The 18,890-nt window shown below is 42.9% G+C and overlaps 1 protein-coding gene and 1 long non-coding RNA gene across 16 annotated transcripts in view; one reads left to right on the top strand and one right to left on the bottom strand.

Moving 5' to 3' along the window:
* The window catches only part of LOC133537257 (muscleblind-like protein 1), a 141,187-nt gene that overhangs the window by 94,100 nt on the left and 28,197 nt on the right, over positions 1-18,890 (top strand). For all 15 annotated transcript variants that reach the window (XR_009802631.1, XR_009802632.1, XM_061878227.1 and 12 more), the window contains 2 exons: positions 7,380-7,586; positions 18,612-18,851. Coding sequence is in view for 13 of the 15 variants with exons in the window: in XM_061878227.1 (XP_061734211.1) it covers positions 7,380-7,586; positions 18,612-18,851 (447 nt within the window). In the remaining 2 variants the exon portion in view is untranslated. The remainder of the gene's footprint in view (positions 1-7,379; positions 7,587-18,611; positions 18,852-18,890) is intronic.
* On the bottom strand, positions 4,089-9,152 carry LOC133537261 (uncharacterized). Its single transcript, XR_009802639.1, has 4 exons — positions 8,899-9,152; positions 7,452-7,562; positions 6,013-6,145; positions 4,089-4,925 (listed from the first exon to the last, which is right to left on the bottom strand). It is a non-coding gene; the product is annotated as an uncharacterized LOC133537261 (long non-coding RNA).

Consider the following 18,890-nt stretch of genomic DNA (forward strand, 5'->3'; position numbering starts at 1 on the left):
CGCACAATACGTTACGGAATGTACTTGGGCCTTGTGATTGCCTTGTTTCTGCTTTGTCTACATGCTGTCATCTTATCTTTGTAGAGGTCCTTGAAGTCCTTGGCTGTTTAGCAGGCTAAAACATAGATAACATCTGCAACTGAGGCCACCCCTCAGACAATAAGTTTTTGTCCTTGCACAGATACAAAAGTCTAACTTGAGCACAATAGATAATAACTATAGCAACAGACTTTAAGCATACTAAAGTTGTGTGATAATATATATATATATATATATGTACATGATTATTCTAACATTTTGTCCTACTAATTTTGGCGGACGCAATTTGTTTACATGTACAACTTTCTCCTACGCTGCCACAAAAAGACAGTGTTTTATGCCACTCCTTTTTGTCTCATTTTGTCCACCAAACTTTTTATGCTGTGCATGAATGCACAAAAGTGAGCTTTGTCGATGTTATTGACTTTTCTATTAGAATCCATCAAAAAAAAGACAGACTGCCATTTCCTTTAGCTTGGACACAAACATCTATAATTTTGACCTTTCTAAAACAGTATCTACCAGGGGTTATCTCACCCTCTAAGAAGCCTCCATTTTGCCAATGTTTTCCAATCTTGTAAAAATGTATAGAATAAATATTACATTTTTACATCAAGTGTTGCTTTCATTCTAAAACTAATATAAGGCTTTTAATCTTTTGCAGCTCCGGACATATTTATTTATTTATTTATTTTGTATTTTTGGTCCAATGTGGCTCTTTCAACATTTTGGTTTGCCGACCCCTGACTCAGATACTAATACACAAAAATAGACTCTTAATAGCAAAATGATTTGTTACACAAGTGTTGTAAAGTGCAGTCCGATGTTTCATAATTTAGAAGAAACAAAAAGGTTAGTGTTTGCCTGCAAAATGTCAAAAATGGTGTATGCTGCAGATAAACATATTTGATCCAGAAGTGAGTGCTGTAAATCTGCTGTTTGTATCAAATATGTTACACATCAATGCTGCTGAGAAAAGGCAGCACGGCGTGTGACTGTAATGCATCTCACGTAACAGCATGTGACTGTAATGCATCTCACGTAACAGCATGTGACTGTAATGCATCTCACGTAACAGCATGTGACTGTAATGCATCTCACGTAACAGCATGTGACTGTAATGCATCTCACGTAACAGCATGTGACTGTAATGCATCTCACGTAACAGCATGTGACTGTAATGCATCTCACGTAACATCATGTGACTGTGATGCATTTCATGTAACAGCATGTGACTGTAATGCATCTCATGTAACAGCATGTGACTGTAATGCATTTCATGTAACAGCATGTGACTGTGATGCATTTCACGTAACATCATGTGACTGTGATGCATTTCACGTAACAGCATGTGACTGTAATGCATCTCACGTAACAGCATGTGACTGTAATGCATCTCACGTAACAGCATGAAAGACAATTTCAAGCAAAACTTGGTTGCAAGATAATATTCCGGTCGTGGCTGCAAGCGGAGTTTTTCAACAATTTACGGATGACATCATTACCCTGCTCATCACTGCATTCCAATGACATCACGTCTGCTCCGTCCACACCTTCAGCTGCAACTCCAGTCCTGAAGCACCTTGAGGGGCGTAAATCCACTTTTTTCAAGTGCATCTCGGGATAAAAATGTAATTTTACAACACTGGAAATACTGCAACATGTCATCATGCAATTCTTCTCCACTTAAGTTAATAAGTGGAAGGAGTTTTAATTTGTATATTTTTTACTGCATCTGCTGGGCTACTACTTATTGGGCCTGATCTACTAAAGGTTTGCGTGTACTAAAACACGTGCAAACTTCATAGCACATGCAAAGCTGATCCTACAGGTTTCCTAAATGAGCAAAATAAGGAGCGCAATCAGGAAGGAAAAGATGCAAATGTATTTGTTCAGCATGTGCAATGTGATTTATCAATGCTGAAATTGTTCTGCAAATGCTACTCTGAGTCTTCATTTGGCACGTTTAAAAGTTAGGTGCAAACTGACACAGTTAGGCTGTGATTGTGCTGGATGTAGAATTATTTGTGGCCAGCTACCCAAATGATGAGAATCAGGTGTCCTAATCACAGGTGTATCAAATCAAGCACTTAGGCATGGAGACTGTTTCTACAAACATTTGTGAAATAATGGGCCGCTCTCAGTGATTTCCAGCTTGGAACTGTCATAGGATGCCACCTGTGCAACAAATCCAGACCTATATATTCCAAAGTCAACCACCTGCTTTATTATAAGAAAATGGAAGCGTTTGGGAATAACAGCAACTCAGCCATTAAGTGGTAGGCCAGGTAAACTGACAGTGTGGGGTTGTTTTTCAGGAGTTGGGCTTGGCCCCTTAGTTCCGGTGAAAATAACTTTGAATGCTCCAGGACATCAAAACATTTTTGGACAATTCCCTGCTCCCAACCTTGTAGAACAGTTTGGAGCAGGCCCCTTCCTCTTCCAACATGACTGTGCACCAGTGCACAAAGCAAGGTCCATAAAGACATGAATGACAGAGTCTGATGTGGATGAACTTGACTGGCCTGCACAGAGTCCTGATCTGAACCCGATAGAACAACTTTGGGATGAATTAGAACAGAGACTGAGCGCCAGGCCTTCCCCACCAACATCAGTTTTTGCGCTTTTGGAAGAATGGTGGAAAATTGCTATAAACACACATTACACAACCTTGTGGACAGCCTTCCCAGAAGAGTTGAAGCTGTAATAGCTGCAAAAGGTCATATTGAACCCTATGGGTTAGGAATGGGATGGCACTTCAACTTCATATGTGAGTCAAGGCAGGTGGACAAATACTACACACAGGTTGGAGATGATAATGACATGGATGTGGAGGTAAATAAGTGTTTCCATGGACACATAATGTTGGTAGTACATGCACGATCTTCATTTAAAGAGGGTGGTCTGCGCCACTTTTGCACTTCTTATCAATTGTACACGCAGTCTTAGTAGATCACACGCAACACAGCCAGCAATAGCACATGTCATTTTATAGTTTGTTTGAGGCGTGGTGTTAGGATCTTAGTAGCAGGCCCTTTGTGTTCTGTTGGCTGGATCACAAGGGACGGCCATGGGACTGGTCACCGGGGTCTGGGTCAAGATCGTGCAGAGAAAACTGGCAGCGTGTTCTTTATGGCTCTTGGAGAACAGAAAAGCTTCAAAACAATTCCCCTCTTCTTCATACAGCAGCACAATTCCTGGTGGTTGCAACGTATGATATCATGTTGCGACACCACCACCACTATGATACCACATGATATGATACAGTACCATCACCATGATATGATACAGTATGAGTTGATAAAAAGTGTGCTGTTCCCGCAAAGTGAAGCCAATACCTCGATCCCCAGACACCTGAAACAACTTAGACGGGATAAAATCAATTGAGTTCATGTTTCAGAACAGAGATGAACATCACTTAGAGTAAAGCACACAAAAGAAACCATTTCAGTGTGATGTCATTTCAGCCCCGTGTCAGTGTGATGTGATGCCAGCAACAAACAGCTGCTATTGATCTAAAGCAGGTCTCTCAAACACGCGGCCCGCGAGGCGTTATTTTGCGCCGTGCACCTTGATGTGAAAATTTAACGTTGGCGCGGCACTCGAGTTTCATATGAATGGCACTTCAGTGTCATACTTGCATACCCTCGATTTTTACGGGAGACTCCCACATTATTTAGTTCCCCTCCAAGGGGTAATCATTCTCCCGAAGTTTCACCCAAACAACAATATTAAGGGGGCACCAGGGGGCGCTGCCTTTAGCGTCCTCTACAAGCTGTACAAACAGCCTGCCAGCATAGCCACATGTTGTAATTGGTTTCTGTTGATGCAGTAAGCGACTGCAAGGCATACTTGGTCAACAGCCAGACAGGTCACACTGAGGGTGGCCGTATAAACAACTTTAACACTCTGACTAATATGCGCCACACTGTGAACCCACACCAAACAAGAATGACAAACACATTTTGGGAGAACATCCACACTGTAACACAACATAAACACAACAGAACAAATACCCTGAATCCCATGCAGCCCTAACTCTTCCGGGCTACAATATAAGAGTTTGAGACCCCTGATCTAAAGTGACTGCTTGATTGAAAAAAAAAAAAAAGACACAATAATCAATTTAACGTAAGCAGCCCTGATGTTGTGAGTGGTTCATGTGCCGAAGCCAGCTGTGGGGAGTACAACTAGACAGTACACATACATTTTTACTCAGAAGTTATGCAAGTTAAATACACTGCATTGGCAAAAGTATTTGTCCAGCCATCCGAATGATGATAACCAGGTGTCCTAATCACAGGTGTATCAAATCAAGCACTTAGGCATGGAGACTGTTTCTACAAACGTTTGTGAAAGAATGGGCCGCTCTCATTGTGTAATGATTCCAAAACTTGGAGTGTAATAAATGCATCTTCCAAAGCATTATAAGCACAACCCCAAGGGGGCAGCACACATGTCATTAGTACAGGCCTGGGCAATTATTTTGACTCAAGGTGGGGGGACGTTTTTTAGAGAACAACATTATGAGAGACCACCTTAAAAAAATGGAATGGAATTTAAAAATGTTTTACCGAATGAGACCGTTAGGTTCACTGGGGGAAGGAGACGACATAACGGCAGGAATAAGCTCGGCAGGTTTATTGAACTTAATGATGTGTTGGGGTGTGTATGCTACCAAGAGTGTATGGTGCAAAACGATGTGAGGAATTAATCATGTAAATGTGGAGCAAGGCAAGAAGGATGTCCGTAATCAAGCGAGAGGTCGGGGGCTGGAGAGAGGCGTCGAGGTACGTGTCCAAGCGGGGGTCAAGGATCCAGGGAAACAGTCCAAAAATCCGGAGGGAAGTCCAATGAAGCGAGGCGCACCGCTCGATCAATGGAGACTGAGGGAATACACAGAGGACATGTAAGACACGGGCAGAGGGAAACTACGAGGAGGGAAGCCATAGACGGGATGCTTGCTACTAGATTAGATTAGATTAGATTAGATAGTACTTTATTTATTCCGTCAGGAGAGTTCCTTCAGGAAAATTACAATTTTCAGCACAATCCCATTCAAGATCAGACAAACATTACAGGGAGACAGAACAGGATCGCTGACGGGTCTGCCGGCTTCCAGCGCCCCTTACAAAAAAGATGACATACAGGTAAACAAGGGGGGGGAGACAAAAATAGAAGATTAAAATAAAATAAATATAAAAATCGGTCTTAGCCTGGGCCCTGAAGAGGGGGTGCAGACTGAGGCCAAGGGAAAAAAACAACTCATAGCCATAGTACACATCCCTCTTACATGTGTGTAAGAGGGAAACATCAAACATCAAAGAACACAGAGGACATTAAAGACATTAAAGCAGCAGATACAAGCAGACACTTCTACATACAGCTATGAATAAAAAGTAAAAGAAACATATCCACTGTGGTGGCCTCTGCGGTGTTCCACGTCATCGTCCGCTGGGGAGGAGGGAGCATGGCCAGAGACAGAAGCAGACCCAACAAGGCAACCAAGACAGCCGACTCCACTCTCGGCCAATGTCCAGTCCGCATGGATGAGCGAGGATACGTCCAAGGTGACTGAGGTGTCCGACACCTGCTCACCCAGTCAAGACACCGCGGAGCCTCTCCGTCCCAGTAGCTCAGTGCTAGCTCCGCAGTCCTGTACCCTCATCCGCATCTCCTCCAGTCCCTCCAAACAGACTCTGGTGCAGCAGACACCCAGCAGCTTGTCTCCATGGCCAAAAGGCTCCCGGGAGGCAGATCCTGAAGTCCACAAAAAAAGCACCACAGAGGTCACGAAAGTGCCACCCCTTGTCACACAGTCCCAAAGGGTCCCGGACCAAAATGCAAAAAAATATAATAAGACATGAAAACAAGAGGGAAACACAAAAGGATGACACAAGAGCACAGAGCTCCTGCCTACAGCAGCCACTACAGCAGCGCCATCTTGGAAAAAAAAAAAAAAAGAGTGACTACGTTCTGGCACTGGCTCTTCAGGTCTGCTGGTCTTTATCGTGTCGGCCCTCATCAGCCCCAGGTGCGCTGATTGTAGATTACCCATAGCCGAGGAGCTGCGTGCGAGCAGGGGCGTGTCCCAGGGCGGCGCTTGCTGCAGATTGAATGAGGGATTCTGAATGCGTAGTAACAGGGACACCCAGAATGTACATGAAAATAATAAAGTAAGTAATTAGATGAGCATAGTAAGTAATTAGATGACATAGTAAGTAATTAGATGACATAGTAAGTAATTAGATGAGCATAGTAAGTAATTAGATGAGCATAGTAAGTAATTAGATGACATAGTAAGTAATGAGATGACATAGTAAGTAATTAGATGACATAGTAAGTAATTAGATGACATAGTAAGTAATTAGATGACATAGTAAGTAATTAGATGACATAGTAAGTAATTAGATGAGATAGTAAGTAATTAGATGACATAGTAAGTAATTAGATGACATAGTAAGTAATTAGATGACATAGTAATTAGATGACAGTAAGTAATTAGATGAGCATAGTAAGTAATTAGATGAGCATAGTAAGTAATTAAATGAGCATAGTAAGTAATTAGATGACATAGTAAGTAATTAAATGACATAGTAAGTAGTTAGATGACATAGTAAGTAATTAGATGACATAGTAAGTAATTAGATGACATAGTAAGTAATTTGATGACATAGTAAGTAATTAGATGACATAGTAAGTAATTAGATGACATAGTAAGTAGTTAGATGACATAGTAAGTAATTAGATGACATAGTAAGTAATTAGATGACATAGTAAGTAAGTAATTAGATGACATAGTAAGTAATTAGATGACATAGTAAGTAATTAGATGACATAGTAAGTAATTAGATGACATAGTAAGTAATTAGATGACATAGTAAGTAAGTAATTAGATGACATAGTAAGTGATTAGATGACATAGTAAGTAGTTAGATGACATAGTGAGTAATTAGATGACATAGTAAGTAGTTAGATGACATAGTAAGTAATTAGATGACATAGTAAGTAATTAGATGACATAGTAATTAGATGACATAGTAAGTAATTAGATGACATAGTAATTAGATGACATAGTAAGTAATTAGATGACATAGTAATTAGTATATGATGCAGATTCCAAGCATGTAAAGACTTAGTATAGTTGAAGACTTAGGGTGATTATAAAAGATGAGTACACATCATAATGGCAGCTACACTTTACATCTTAAACATCTAAATAAATGATTAGGGAATGTCCGGTGGGTCGGTTTGAAAGTCTTCAGGTGTGCATTAGTAGGTGACGTGAATGAGACAGCAGTCTTGACTTTGACCCGCTTTGTCCTTCTGTGTATCCGCAGCCCATGTTTTCAGTCACACCGAGCCTTGCAACCAATGCCACTGGTGGTGCAGCTGCAGCATTTAACCCCTACCTTGGCCCGGTGTCGCCCGGCTTGATGCCTGCTGAGATCCTGTCCAGTGCCCCGGTACTGTTCACCAGCAACGCCAGCGTCCCGGTCCCACTCGGCACTGCTGCACAGAAACTGATGAGAACGGACAGACTGGAGGTGAGACACGACAAAACAAAAACTAAGAACTTACTCTTTTTGTTTCTTTTTCTTTTTTTTTTTTTTTTTACATATATGCAACGACAATCGCCATCAAAAGTGTAGGTACACTTGTAAAGAACATGATGTCATGGCTGTCTTGACTTTACGATCATTTCTACATCTCTTATTTGTTTGTGATGTAGTGATTGGAGCACATACTTGTTGCTCACAGAAAACATTCATGAAGTTTGCTTCTTTTATGAATTTATTATGTCTCTACTGAAAATGTGAGCAATCAAAAGTATACATACAGCAATGTTCATATTTGCTTACATGTCCCTTGGCAAGTTTACCTGCAATAAGGTGCTTTTGGTAGCCAGCTCCATTTGTGTTTCATCTGACCACAGAACTTTCTTCCAGAAGGTCTTATCTTTGTCCATGTGATGTCAGATGAAAGAAAAAGTGAGCTGTTTGGCCACAATACCCAGCAATGAGTTGGGAGGAGAAAAGTTGAGGCCTTTAATCCCAGGAACACCATGCCAACCGTCAAGCATGGTGGTGGTAGTATTATGCTATGGGCCTGTTTTGCTGCCAATGGAACTGCTGCTTTAAATGGGACAATGAAAAAGGAGGATCAGGTCCAAATTGTTCAGGACAATCTAAAATCATCAGGGGTGAGGTTGGGTCTTGGGCACAGTTGGGTGTTCCAACAGGACAATGACCCCAAACACACCTCAAAAGTGGTCAAGGAATGGCTAAATCAGGCTAGAATGAAGCTTTTAGAATGGCCTTCCCAGAGGCCTGACTTAAAGGTGTGGACAATGCTGAAGAAACAAGTCCATGTCAGAAAAGCAACACATTTAGCTGAACTGCAGCAATTTTGTGGTGAAAAATGTGCACAGAAGCTTGTGGGTGGCTACCAAAAGCACCTTATTGCAGGTAAACTTGCCAAGGGACATGTAAGCAAATAATAACATTGCTGTATGTATACTTTTGATTGCTCACATTTTCAGTAGAGACATAATAAATTCATAAAAGAAGCAAACTTCATGAATGTTTTTTGTGAGCAACAAGTATGTGCTCCAATCACTACATCACAAACAAATAAGAAATGATTTGAAAGTCAAGACAGACATGACATCATCTTCTTTACAAGTGTTCCTACACTTTTGATCGGGACTGTATATTAGCATTTAAAATATGGGATGTATCTTTCTGACTAACGAAGACATAACTTCTGTCCTCAAACAGCTTTCGTTTGTAGACTTAATTAGGTATGTGGTACACATTTGTGTTACACTACAGCTTATTAGCATAACAGAGTCATTACCCGGAGTTCAGCCAAGAGAAATGCACACCAGTGAGAGTAGCCGCACACATTCCATTAGCGGGCAAAGTTTCACTGAATCGCTGTCAAAGTGGTAAAGAGTCGCCGTGTTCTTCCATGAAACCAATCTGTCTCTTGAAGCCCGATGAGCCGGCTGGCTTCAGTAGCTAGCTGTGCACAGCTAATCCTTAATTGGACTCTAGCTCTGTCTCATCCATTATGCCGACCCGCCCGGACAAACAATCGCAGCAGAATGACGAGCTAATCGTTGGATGCAGGCAGGAGGTGGGCGGGGGCTGCATTTAAGACGTACCAGCAGGTGGTCGGGTAATTGATGGTGGCGTGGGCCGAGGACTTAGCCGGGCAGACGTCATGCAGCGCTGGGGATTGCTTCTGTGACAGGAAGGATAAAAGGTGGCGGGAGGGGTGTGAGTCGGAAATCAATTTGTAGAGCTGATGGTCAGCAAGGGAGTACAGAGGACAGAGCACAGAGGACAGAGCACAGAGGACCGAGCACAGAGGACCGAGCACAGAGGACAGAACACAGAGGACAGAACACAGAGGACAGAGGCAGAGACAGAGACAGAGACAGAGTGGGGACTAGATTTAATATCAGAGCAGTGCTTCCCCCAGGACTGCTATAGATTGCTGACCTGCAGGGTTCATGTCATCTAATGACATAATCCTCAGAATTGTACATGCTGGGCTGACGCTAAAATAGAAAGCAAAACAGATATATTTGGACTAGGGCAGTACAGTATTCTGGTACTAGAATAGTATTGTGGTACTAATGAATCAAAAAGGGTTCTATACTCTGTTTGAAAAGTATCGGTTCATCCTTGTCACGTCCTGACATTGCTGCTTTTACCAGCAGAGGAGCATGTTAGGCAGCGCACACACACTGAGCACTTACAAGCAGACACAGTGCATAGCTCGGTTGGTAGAGTGGCCGTGCCAGCAACTTGAGGGTTGCAGGTTCGATTCCCGCTTGTGCCATCCTAGTTACTGCCGTTGTGTCCTCAGGCAAGACACTTTACCCACCTGCTCCCAGTGCCACCCACACTGCTTTAAATGTAACTTAGATATTGGTTGTCACTATGTAAAGCGCTTTGAGTCACTTGAGAAAAGCGCTATATAAATATAAAGCAGTAAAGCAGTAAGAATGAACGCATTTTGGTGTAAAAAGTCAAGATAAAGGTGAAGTTATAACACTGAAACCCCCTCAGGAAGAGCTGCTTTAACACATGGCGAGCTAACTAGCGGCCATCTGCAGTGTTGTAGCTACTAAAGCACTAATCCTGGTCTCCATGGCAACACATAAAGTAAGTTTCTTACAAGTAACATTATCACTGCAGGACAAGGAATAGCTGAACATGCTTCACTACACACCGTAGGAGGATAGAATAGCTCACCGCCATCACAATGTAAACAAATGCCATGGGTGGATCTACACCTGACATCCACTGTAATGATACCAAGTATAATAGCATAGCATTTTTCTTATTTAAAAAAAATTCATGTCATATTCATAAACTTGGGAAAAACGTCCCTGGACACATGAGAACTTCAATTATGACCAATGTATGATCCTGTAACTACTTGGTATCGGATTGATGCCCAAATGTGTGGTATCATCCATAACTAATGTAAAGTATCAAACAAAAGAATAAGTGATTATTATATTTTAACAGAAGTGTAGATAGAACCTGTTAAAAGAGAAAATAAGCAGATATTAACAATAAATGAACAAGTGTAATAATAATCAATTTTTACAGTTTGTCCCTAATATACAAAATCATAGGTGTATAAATGACACAATATGTTACTGCAGACTAATTAGGAGTCTTTGTTTGTTTACTTACTACTAAAAGACAAGTTGTCTAGTATGTTCAACATTTTATTTAAGTACAAACTTGTTCTTCAATTACAATAATAAAAATATGTTTCATGTACCCTAAGATTTTTTTTGTTAAAATAAAGCCAATAATGACATTTTTTGTGGTTCCCTATATTTAAAAAAGTATCGAAATACGTTTTGGTACCATTACTGGTACCAAAAATATTGGTATCAGGACAACCCTGGTTTAGAACTACAAAATGAATTTCATTCTGTCGTTAAAGAAACAAGACCTCTTTTCAGTTGGCGAAAGGAAGTTGAGAAGAGCAATAGTCCCGCCTGCTATCATGTAATGTTCTACAAAAGTATCTTCCCTAGATTTGGTGCATGTCGCATTTTTGAGAAAAATAACAAAAAGGAGATTGATTACTCGCTAAGTTGGCAACACTAATCCCTCTAGCTCTGTCTTCTTATTCTCTGGTAGACCAGACACATTATAGGGCAAAACAACACATTGATGTGACCTTAAAGACTTCAATTGTTGTGTTTTAATCAAAAATGATGATTGATACCAGTTTGTCCAAAATTAATTGCGATTAATCGCAGACAAAAAATATTTTTCATCATTAATAAGTGTACCCGAGACATATCATTTTCAAGTTTTAATACCATGTCTGGACAATTAGTTTTTAAACATTGTGATGAGCAACACTATGTTTGGACAGCAGTTTCACACAATATTTATACAAAATGTGGTTTGTTACGATCATGCTTTGATTGTCAAAGATGTGAGGTGAGGTTTTTTCCATATTCTGTACTTTACACATTTTGCAAGTTAATGGCATTCATATCCCTGCGTGGAAATGTTTTAACCTTCTCTACCTACTTATTAATAACATGTAATATTCAGCCAGTGACGCCTTCTGTAATTGCAGACTATCAATCAGAACAGGTTTTAAACAAATATACAGTAGTATAGTTGTAATACCATAGACATCTTTGCACTGGCTGCTGTGACGCGAGACGTAGGGCCGCCATCTTGAAGTGGTGATGAGGTGACGGCGAGCAGCCTAAACTCATAGAAAACAAAGATGCTAAAGTGACAATTGACAGGTAGAAAACAAAGATGCTAAAGTGACAGTTGACAGGTAGAAAACAAAGATGCTAAAGTGACAATTGACAGGTAGAAAACAAAGATGCTAAAGTGACAGTTGACAGGTAGAAAACAAAGATGCTAAAGTGACAGTTGACATATAGAAAACAAAGATGATAAAGTGACAGTTGACAGGTAGAAAACAAAGATGCTAAAGTGACAGTTGACTGGTAGAAAACAAAGATGCTAAAGTGACAGTTGACAGGTAGAAAACAAAGATGCTAAACTGACAGTTGACAGGTAGAAAACAAAGATGCTAAAGTGACAGTTGACAGGTAGAAAACAAAGATGCTAAAGTGACAATTGACAGGTAGAAAACAAAGATGCTAAAGTGACAGTTGACAGGTAGAAAACAAAGATGCTAAAGTGACAGTTGACAGGTAGAAAACAAAGATGCTAAAGTGACAGTTGACATGTAGAAAACAAAGATGCTAAAGTGACAGTTGACAGGTAGAAAACAAAGATGCTAAACTGACAGTTGACAGGTCTCGGGTAAAACCTCATCTAAGTCCGTAAATAACCCCGGTCATGTGGACTTGGCCTAAATGATTACTGGCTCCCTCCGTCCAGTTCACCCTGGATGTGAAAATTCATCTGGAACTTGGTTGAAATCACTTCAATTATCCTCCAAGTCAGACAGAGTGGAGTTTCCTGGTGTGCCATTCCAAACAAACACGTCTTAAGAATGCCGTGAACCACGAGGCACAGATGTAGTCCCGGCTACGTCACGCCCAAATGTAGTCGGTGGCTACGTCACGCACAGATGTAGTCGGTGGCTACGTCACGCCCAGATGTAGTCGGTGGCTACGTCACGCCCAGATGTAGTCGGTGGCTACGTCACGCCCAGATGTAGTCTGTGGCTACGTCACGCCCAGATGTAGTCGGTGGCTACGTCACGGCCAGATGTAGTCGGTGGCTACGTCACGCCCAGATGTTGTCGGTGGCTACGTCACGCCCAGATGTAGCCGGTGGCTACGTCACGCCCAGATGTAGTCGGTGGCTACGTCACGCCCAGATGTAGTCGGTGGCTACGTCACGCACAGATGTAGTCTGTGGCTACGTCACGCCCAGATGTAGTCGGTGGCTACGTCACGCCCAGATGTAGTCGGTGGCTACGTCACGCTCAGATGTTGCCGGTGGCTACGTCACACCCAGATGTAGTCGGTGGCTACGTCACGCACAGATGTAGTCGGTGGCTACGTCACGCACAGATGTAGTCGGTGGCTACGTCACGCCCAGATGTAGTCGGTGGCTACGTCACGCCCAGATGTAGTCGGTGGCTACGTCACGCCCAGATGTAGTCGGCGGCTACGTCACGCCCAGATGTAGTCGGCGGCTACGTCACGCCCAGATGTAGTCGGTGGCTACGTCACGCCCAGATGTAGTCGGTGGCTACGTCACACCCAGATGTAGTCGGTGGCTACGTCACGCCCAGATGTAGTCTGTGGCTACGTCACGCCCAGATGTAGTCGGTGGCTACGTCACGCCCAGATGTAGTCGGTGGCTACGTCACGCCCAGATTTTTGTCGGTGGCTACGTCACACCCAGATGTAGTCGGTGGCTACGTCACGCACAGATGTAGTCGGTGGCTACGTCACGCACAGATGTAGTCTGTGGCTACGTCACGCCCAGATGTAGTCGGTGGCTACGTCACGCCCAGATGTAGTCGGTGGCTACGTCACGCCCAGATGTTGCCGGTGGCTACGTCACGCCCAGATGTAGTCGGTGGCTACGTCACGCACAGATGTAGTCGGTGGCTACGTCACGCACAGATGTAGTCGGTGGCTACGTCACGCACAGCTGTAGTCTGTGGCTACGTCACGCCCAGATGTAGTCGGTGGCTACGTCACGCCCAGATGTAGTCGGTGGCTACGTCACGCACAGATGTAGTCTGTGGCTACGTCACGCCCAGATGTAGTCGGTGGCTACGGCACGCCCAGATGTAGTCGGTGGCTACGTCACGCCCAGATGTAGTCGGTGGCTACGTCACGCCCAGATGTAGTCGGTGGCTACGTCACGCACAGATGTAGTCGGTGGCTACGTCACGCCCAGATGTAGTCGGTGGCTACGTCACGCACAGATGTAGTCGGTGGCTACGTCACGCCCAGATGTAGTCGGTGGCTACGTCACGCCCAGATGTAGTCGGTGGCTACGTCACGCCCAGATGTAGTCGGTGGCTACGTCACGCACAGATGTAGTCGGTGGCTACGTCACGCCCAGATGTAGTCGGTGGCTACGTCACGCCCAGATGTAGTCGGTGGCTACGTCACGCCCAGATGTAGTCGGTGGCTACGTCACGCCCAGATGTAGTCGGTGGCTACGTCACGCACAGATGTAGTCGGTGGCTACGTCACGCCCAGATGTAGTCGGTGGCTACGTCACACCCAGATGTAGTCGGTGGCTACGTCACGGCCAGTTTCCCCGAGTCGCAGAGAAATCTCCTATTTTAGAGGACGAGCTGCTCGGTAGAAATATCTTCCACAACTCCCTCTCCTGCCGCATTCAGGAAAATCCATAAAGTCACATGTTGCTTTCTTACCTGCGCCCGCGCCAGTGGCCGAGGGTGACAGTTACCATGGAGACGGAAATATGATTAACAGGCCCTTCATTTGTTCCTGCACCTAAGCACTTTGGGCGGGTTAGCTCCTCCAATGCATGATTAAGAACAGTTAAGGGATCCACACAGGACATCAAATTGCTCCAATTTAGCTTCACCCCTTTCTGTCTTGTCTTCCTTCTTTTTACTCAAGCCGTGTCGCTCTCACACCCTCTCTTTTGTTTCCTTGATCCTGATCTCCGCGTCCTTTACTCCGTATTCATCACCTCCTCCCACGGTAGCTCTCTCACCCTCCCTCACCCGCCTTTCCAACATCTGCCTGACAACAAGGCAGGCTCTTTTCCCCCCTAGAAGAGCGACGGTGGCGCTTCGTGAACGTGGACGTGTATATTTAGAGACGTTGTGGGCATGTAGACATATTTAAACCCAAGGGCTCACTCCGGCCGGATGTGTTGAGATGATCAGCCGACCTGGCGACAGTTAGCTTGTGGAGAATGGCAGCGCTGGTCTTTTGTGTAGCCACCACATCAGAATCACAATCAGAATTAAAGCTGCAAGCAGCGATGGATGGGACTGCTTTGGCTGCTGCCCCCGAGACCCAAGCCCGGATAAGCGGTAGAAGATGGATGGATGGATTATTAGACAGAGAAAAAGTTGTATACATGTGTTATACATCAGTCTCATAGTAATAACAGTTGTAAAGTGGCTTGGGCATTTTATAAGGACGCCCTGGTGCCGCCATTTTGAGACTCTAATGTATGGTGAATGTAATGCAGTTGTTGTATTGAAGTGGGAATAGCAAACTTCCTGTTAATTTTAGTTGGGGGCGGTCAGTGTATGAAATATAGGTCTCAGTGAGACCTACATTGGGGGTTTTGTTTCATGTGTGTATGACAGTCCTACAGTTTTGTCTGAGAAGAAGGCTGCCATTTTGTGACTACAGCAGCAGCGCAATGGTTCTTTGCGGGCTCATAAAATCCAAACCGGGGTAGTAATTAAAACTCTTTCTTTGACTTTTAATCAGAAGGGTTCAATCTCTCTTCTGTGCTTATTTGAAGCCAAAACGACAAACGGCCTCAGAGGAGATGATGTTTGAAAAAAGCGAAATTTTTTAGCCAACTTTTTTATTGAAGAGGGAATAGCGAACTTCCTGTTGATTTTAGCTGGGGGGTCTCAGTGGATGAAATATAGGTCTAACTGAGACTGTTTTGTCTGAGTTTTCTTCCTAGGGGGTGCTAGAGCGCAATTTTGTGTTTTGGGGTTTGTTTTTTTGGATTAGATCGCAATTTTCACCCGTCCTGATGTGTGTGTCAAATTTGGTTAGTTTTGAAGCATGTTAAAGGGGGTCAAATTACAGCTCAAAGAGGCGGCGGTATAATAATAAAGAATAATTAACTCTGGATCAGGCCCGCGAATAGGTTTTATCTGGCCCGCAGGATGAGTTTCCTAAATATAAAAATAAGCCATAATTTTTGAATGAAAGAAGCTGCTGTTCTAAATGTGTCCACTAGATGTCGCAAAGCAATTCTTTGTATGTCGAAAAAAAATACTAAAAAACACGTGTTCGTAAATCAGTTGAGGAAAATGGGCAAACTACATAAATAACATCCTGTAATTAGATTTTGATATAATTTTTTTTATCTTGACGGATTGAAAATGAACACCATTGAGTTGACTGATGAACATTATCACATCATTTAATCGGAAAGCATAAATAAGGACAAATAAGGATAGAATCCTATTAACTGCAACATGTAAGTGTAAAAAAAAAACCAACAACATTATGATTTGTTCTATTTCAGAATGTGTTTGTTCTATTTTTAAACACAATCTGAAGTAGTTTTTATTTTGATGTTATCGTGCCGTGATTTTACCAGTGCGGCCCACTTGGGAGTAGATTTGTCTCCATGTGGCCCCCCGTCTAAAATGACTTTGACACCCCTGCCCTAAGGAGACCGAGGTGTACGATACCACACATCACTTCATGCAGGTAGCGAGTCCACTGTAGTAAACAAGACATTTGCAGGGGGAGAAAAGGTGAATAGAGATGTACAGAATACAGAGCGTTATGAAATTAAACGTCTTAAAGTGCAATTGAGACTCAGTGAAGGCAACCTAAGCACAAGCAGGGACCAGAAGTTATGGCCCGCCTCTTAAAAATGTCAAAATGTGATTCTAAAGGGGAAAAAATGGTCTCAATTTATACGTGCACTAACCTTGTGTGTGTGTGTGTGTGTGTGTGTGTGTGTGTGTGTGTGTGTGTGTGTTGGTAAATACGTCAGCCCCTATCATATTTCCCATGGGCCTCGCTGAGCTGGGGGTCGAGGCCACAGCTTGGCTTCCCTCAGCCCTCTGCCGCCCCCTACTGGCTGGCATAGGAACATCAAAGTGCAGCTCATTTGCATCACGAATAAACGCGTCATGATGGATGGTCCGTAAAAGCGCTGCTTACGCTCCGTTCTGCGTATCAATCAAGTGTAATGGCCGCACCTTGTCAATTAGATTGATGGTTTTACTTTGCTTAGCGCCATCATCAGCTTGTGAACTGGCTAAGACTTTTTAATGAGTTCATCAAATGGTGAAGTTAAAAGTAAAAGAAGATGTTGATGAATGTGAATTATTATTGTATTTCATTTTTTTAGGGACCGATGTCCCATTGGGACCCTATTGAATTTCTAGCGTTTTATTCTTTCTTTCTTTCTTTCTTTATTATTATTCCGCAGCTTTGAGCTGTAATTTGACCCCCTTAACATGCTTCAAAACTCACCAAATTTGACACACTCATCAAGACTGGCGAACATTGCGATTGAATCAAAAAAACGAACCCCAAAATTAAAATTGCTCTCTAGCACGCCCTAGGAAGAAAACACAGACAGAACTGCCTGTAACTTCCAGTAGGAATGTCGTAGAGACATAAAACAAAACCTCTATGTAGGTCTCACTTAGACCTAGATTTCATACACTGACATTAATCAGCAAAAATCAACAGGAAGTTTGCCATATCCCCTTCAAAACAAAATGTTTCTAAAAAACAGTCACCTTTTTTCAAACATTATCTCCTCTAAGCACGTTTGTCGTGTCGGCTTCAAACTACCACAGGAGAGGGATTGAACCCTCCTGATTAAAAGTTGATGAAAGAGTTTTAATTACTGCTATGGTTTTGGTTTTATCAGCCTTCAAAGAACCACTGCACTGAAAACCATTTCAAAGATGGCCGCTGTGCACAGACACGGTGAGGGAGACATTTTTAATTTTTTTTTTTTCGTACCGTCTGCTGCTGGTGCGCACGCACCAACATTTGTGAGGGAGGGGCTGTGATCGTCTATACCCTCGAGAGAGTGTGTCGATGTTAAGATATTACGTCGACTTGGTAAGTCTATCTATTTGCTAATAGTAGCTACTAGCCGTACCCATGTGTTTTCAATGGGCGATTAGCATCGGGTTTTAATCACATTTCCTCCTATGTTTCTGCTCTGATTGAATTTCTTTGTATGTTGAAACTTTATTTTGGGTACTTACATATGCTGCCTGACTGTTGTGGCGTTTTAAGGCCATCTGCACTTTTTATGCGATGAGTAACTACGAGCAGTATCCATGTATTTTCAATGGGCAGTTAGCATCAGGTTTTTCTAACTTACATCCGTCAGTAGACACGTTACGGAAGGTAAAAACTACAAGATTTATAATAAAAAGTAGTGTATAGTTCTAACTTACATCTGTCAGTAGACACGTTACGGAAGGTAAAAACTACAACATTTATAATAAAAAGTAGTGTATAGTTCTAACTTCTATCTGTCAGTAGACACGTTATGGAGGGTAAAATCTACAATATAATACAAAGTAGTGTGTTGTTCTAAAATATATCCGGGAAGCCCAGATTTCCTTCTCCTCAGCCACTTCCATAAATACTCGGTCCCGTCCATCGCTGCTTGCAGCTTTTATTACAACTGTATTACATAGTTTTATTTTTCAAACGTTTACAAAAAAAAAACATTAATTTATTATACAGTTCAGGTCAAACATTTGGCCACACCTTCTCATTCAATGTGTTTTCTTTGTTTTCATGACTATTTACAGTGTGGATAGTCACATCAAAACTATGACACCTGAGAAGTGAAAAGCATTTCAGGTGACTACCTCTTCAATGTTTGAATGTTTTGGTGCACCAGGTATGTCGGGAATACCAGAGGGGCAACTGCACTCGCGGGGAAAATGACTGCCGTTTCGCCCACCCGGCAGACAGCACCATGATCGACACCAACGACAACACGGTGACGGTGTGCATGGACTACATCAAAGGGCGCTGCTGTCGAGAGAAGTGCAAGTACTTCCACCCTCCAGCTCACCTGCAGGCCAAAATAAAAGCGGCCCAACATCAAGTCAACCAGGCTGCGGCTGCTGCGGCCATGGTAGGTGACCACAGCATCCTCGCCACTTTGGTCTCCATG

This window comes from Nerophis ophidion, linkage group LG18, assembly GCF_033978795.1.
Source record: "Nerophis ophidion isolate RoL-2023_Sa linkage group LG18, RoL_Noph_v1.0, whole genome shotgun sequence".
Taxonomy (NCBI): Eukaryota; Metazoa; Chordata; class Actinopteri; order Syngnathiformes; family Syngnathidae; genus Nerophis; species Nerophis ophidion.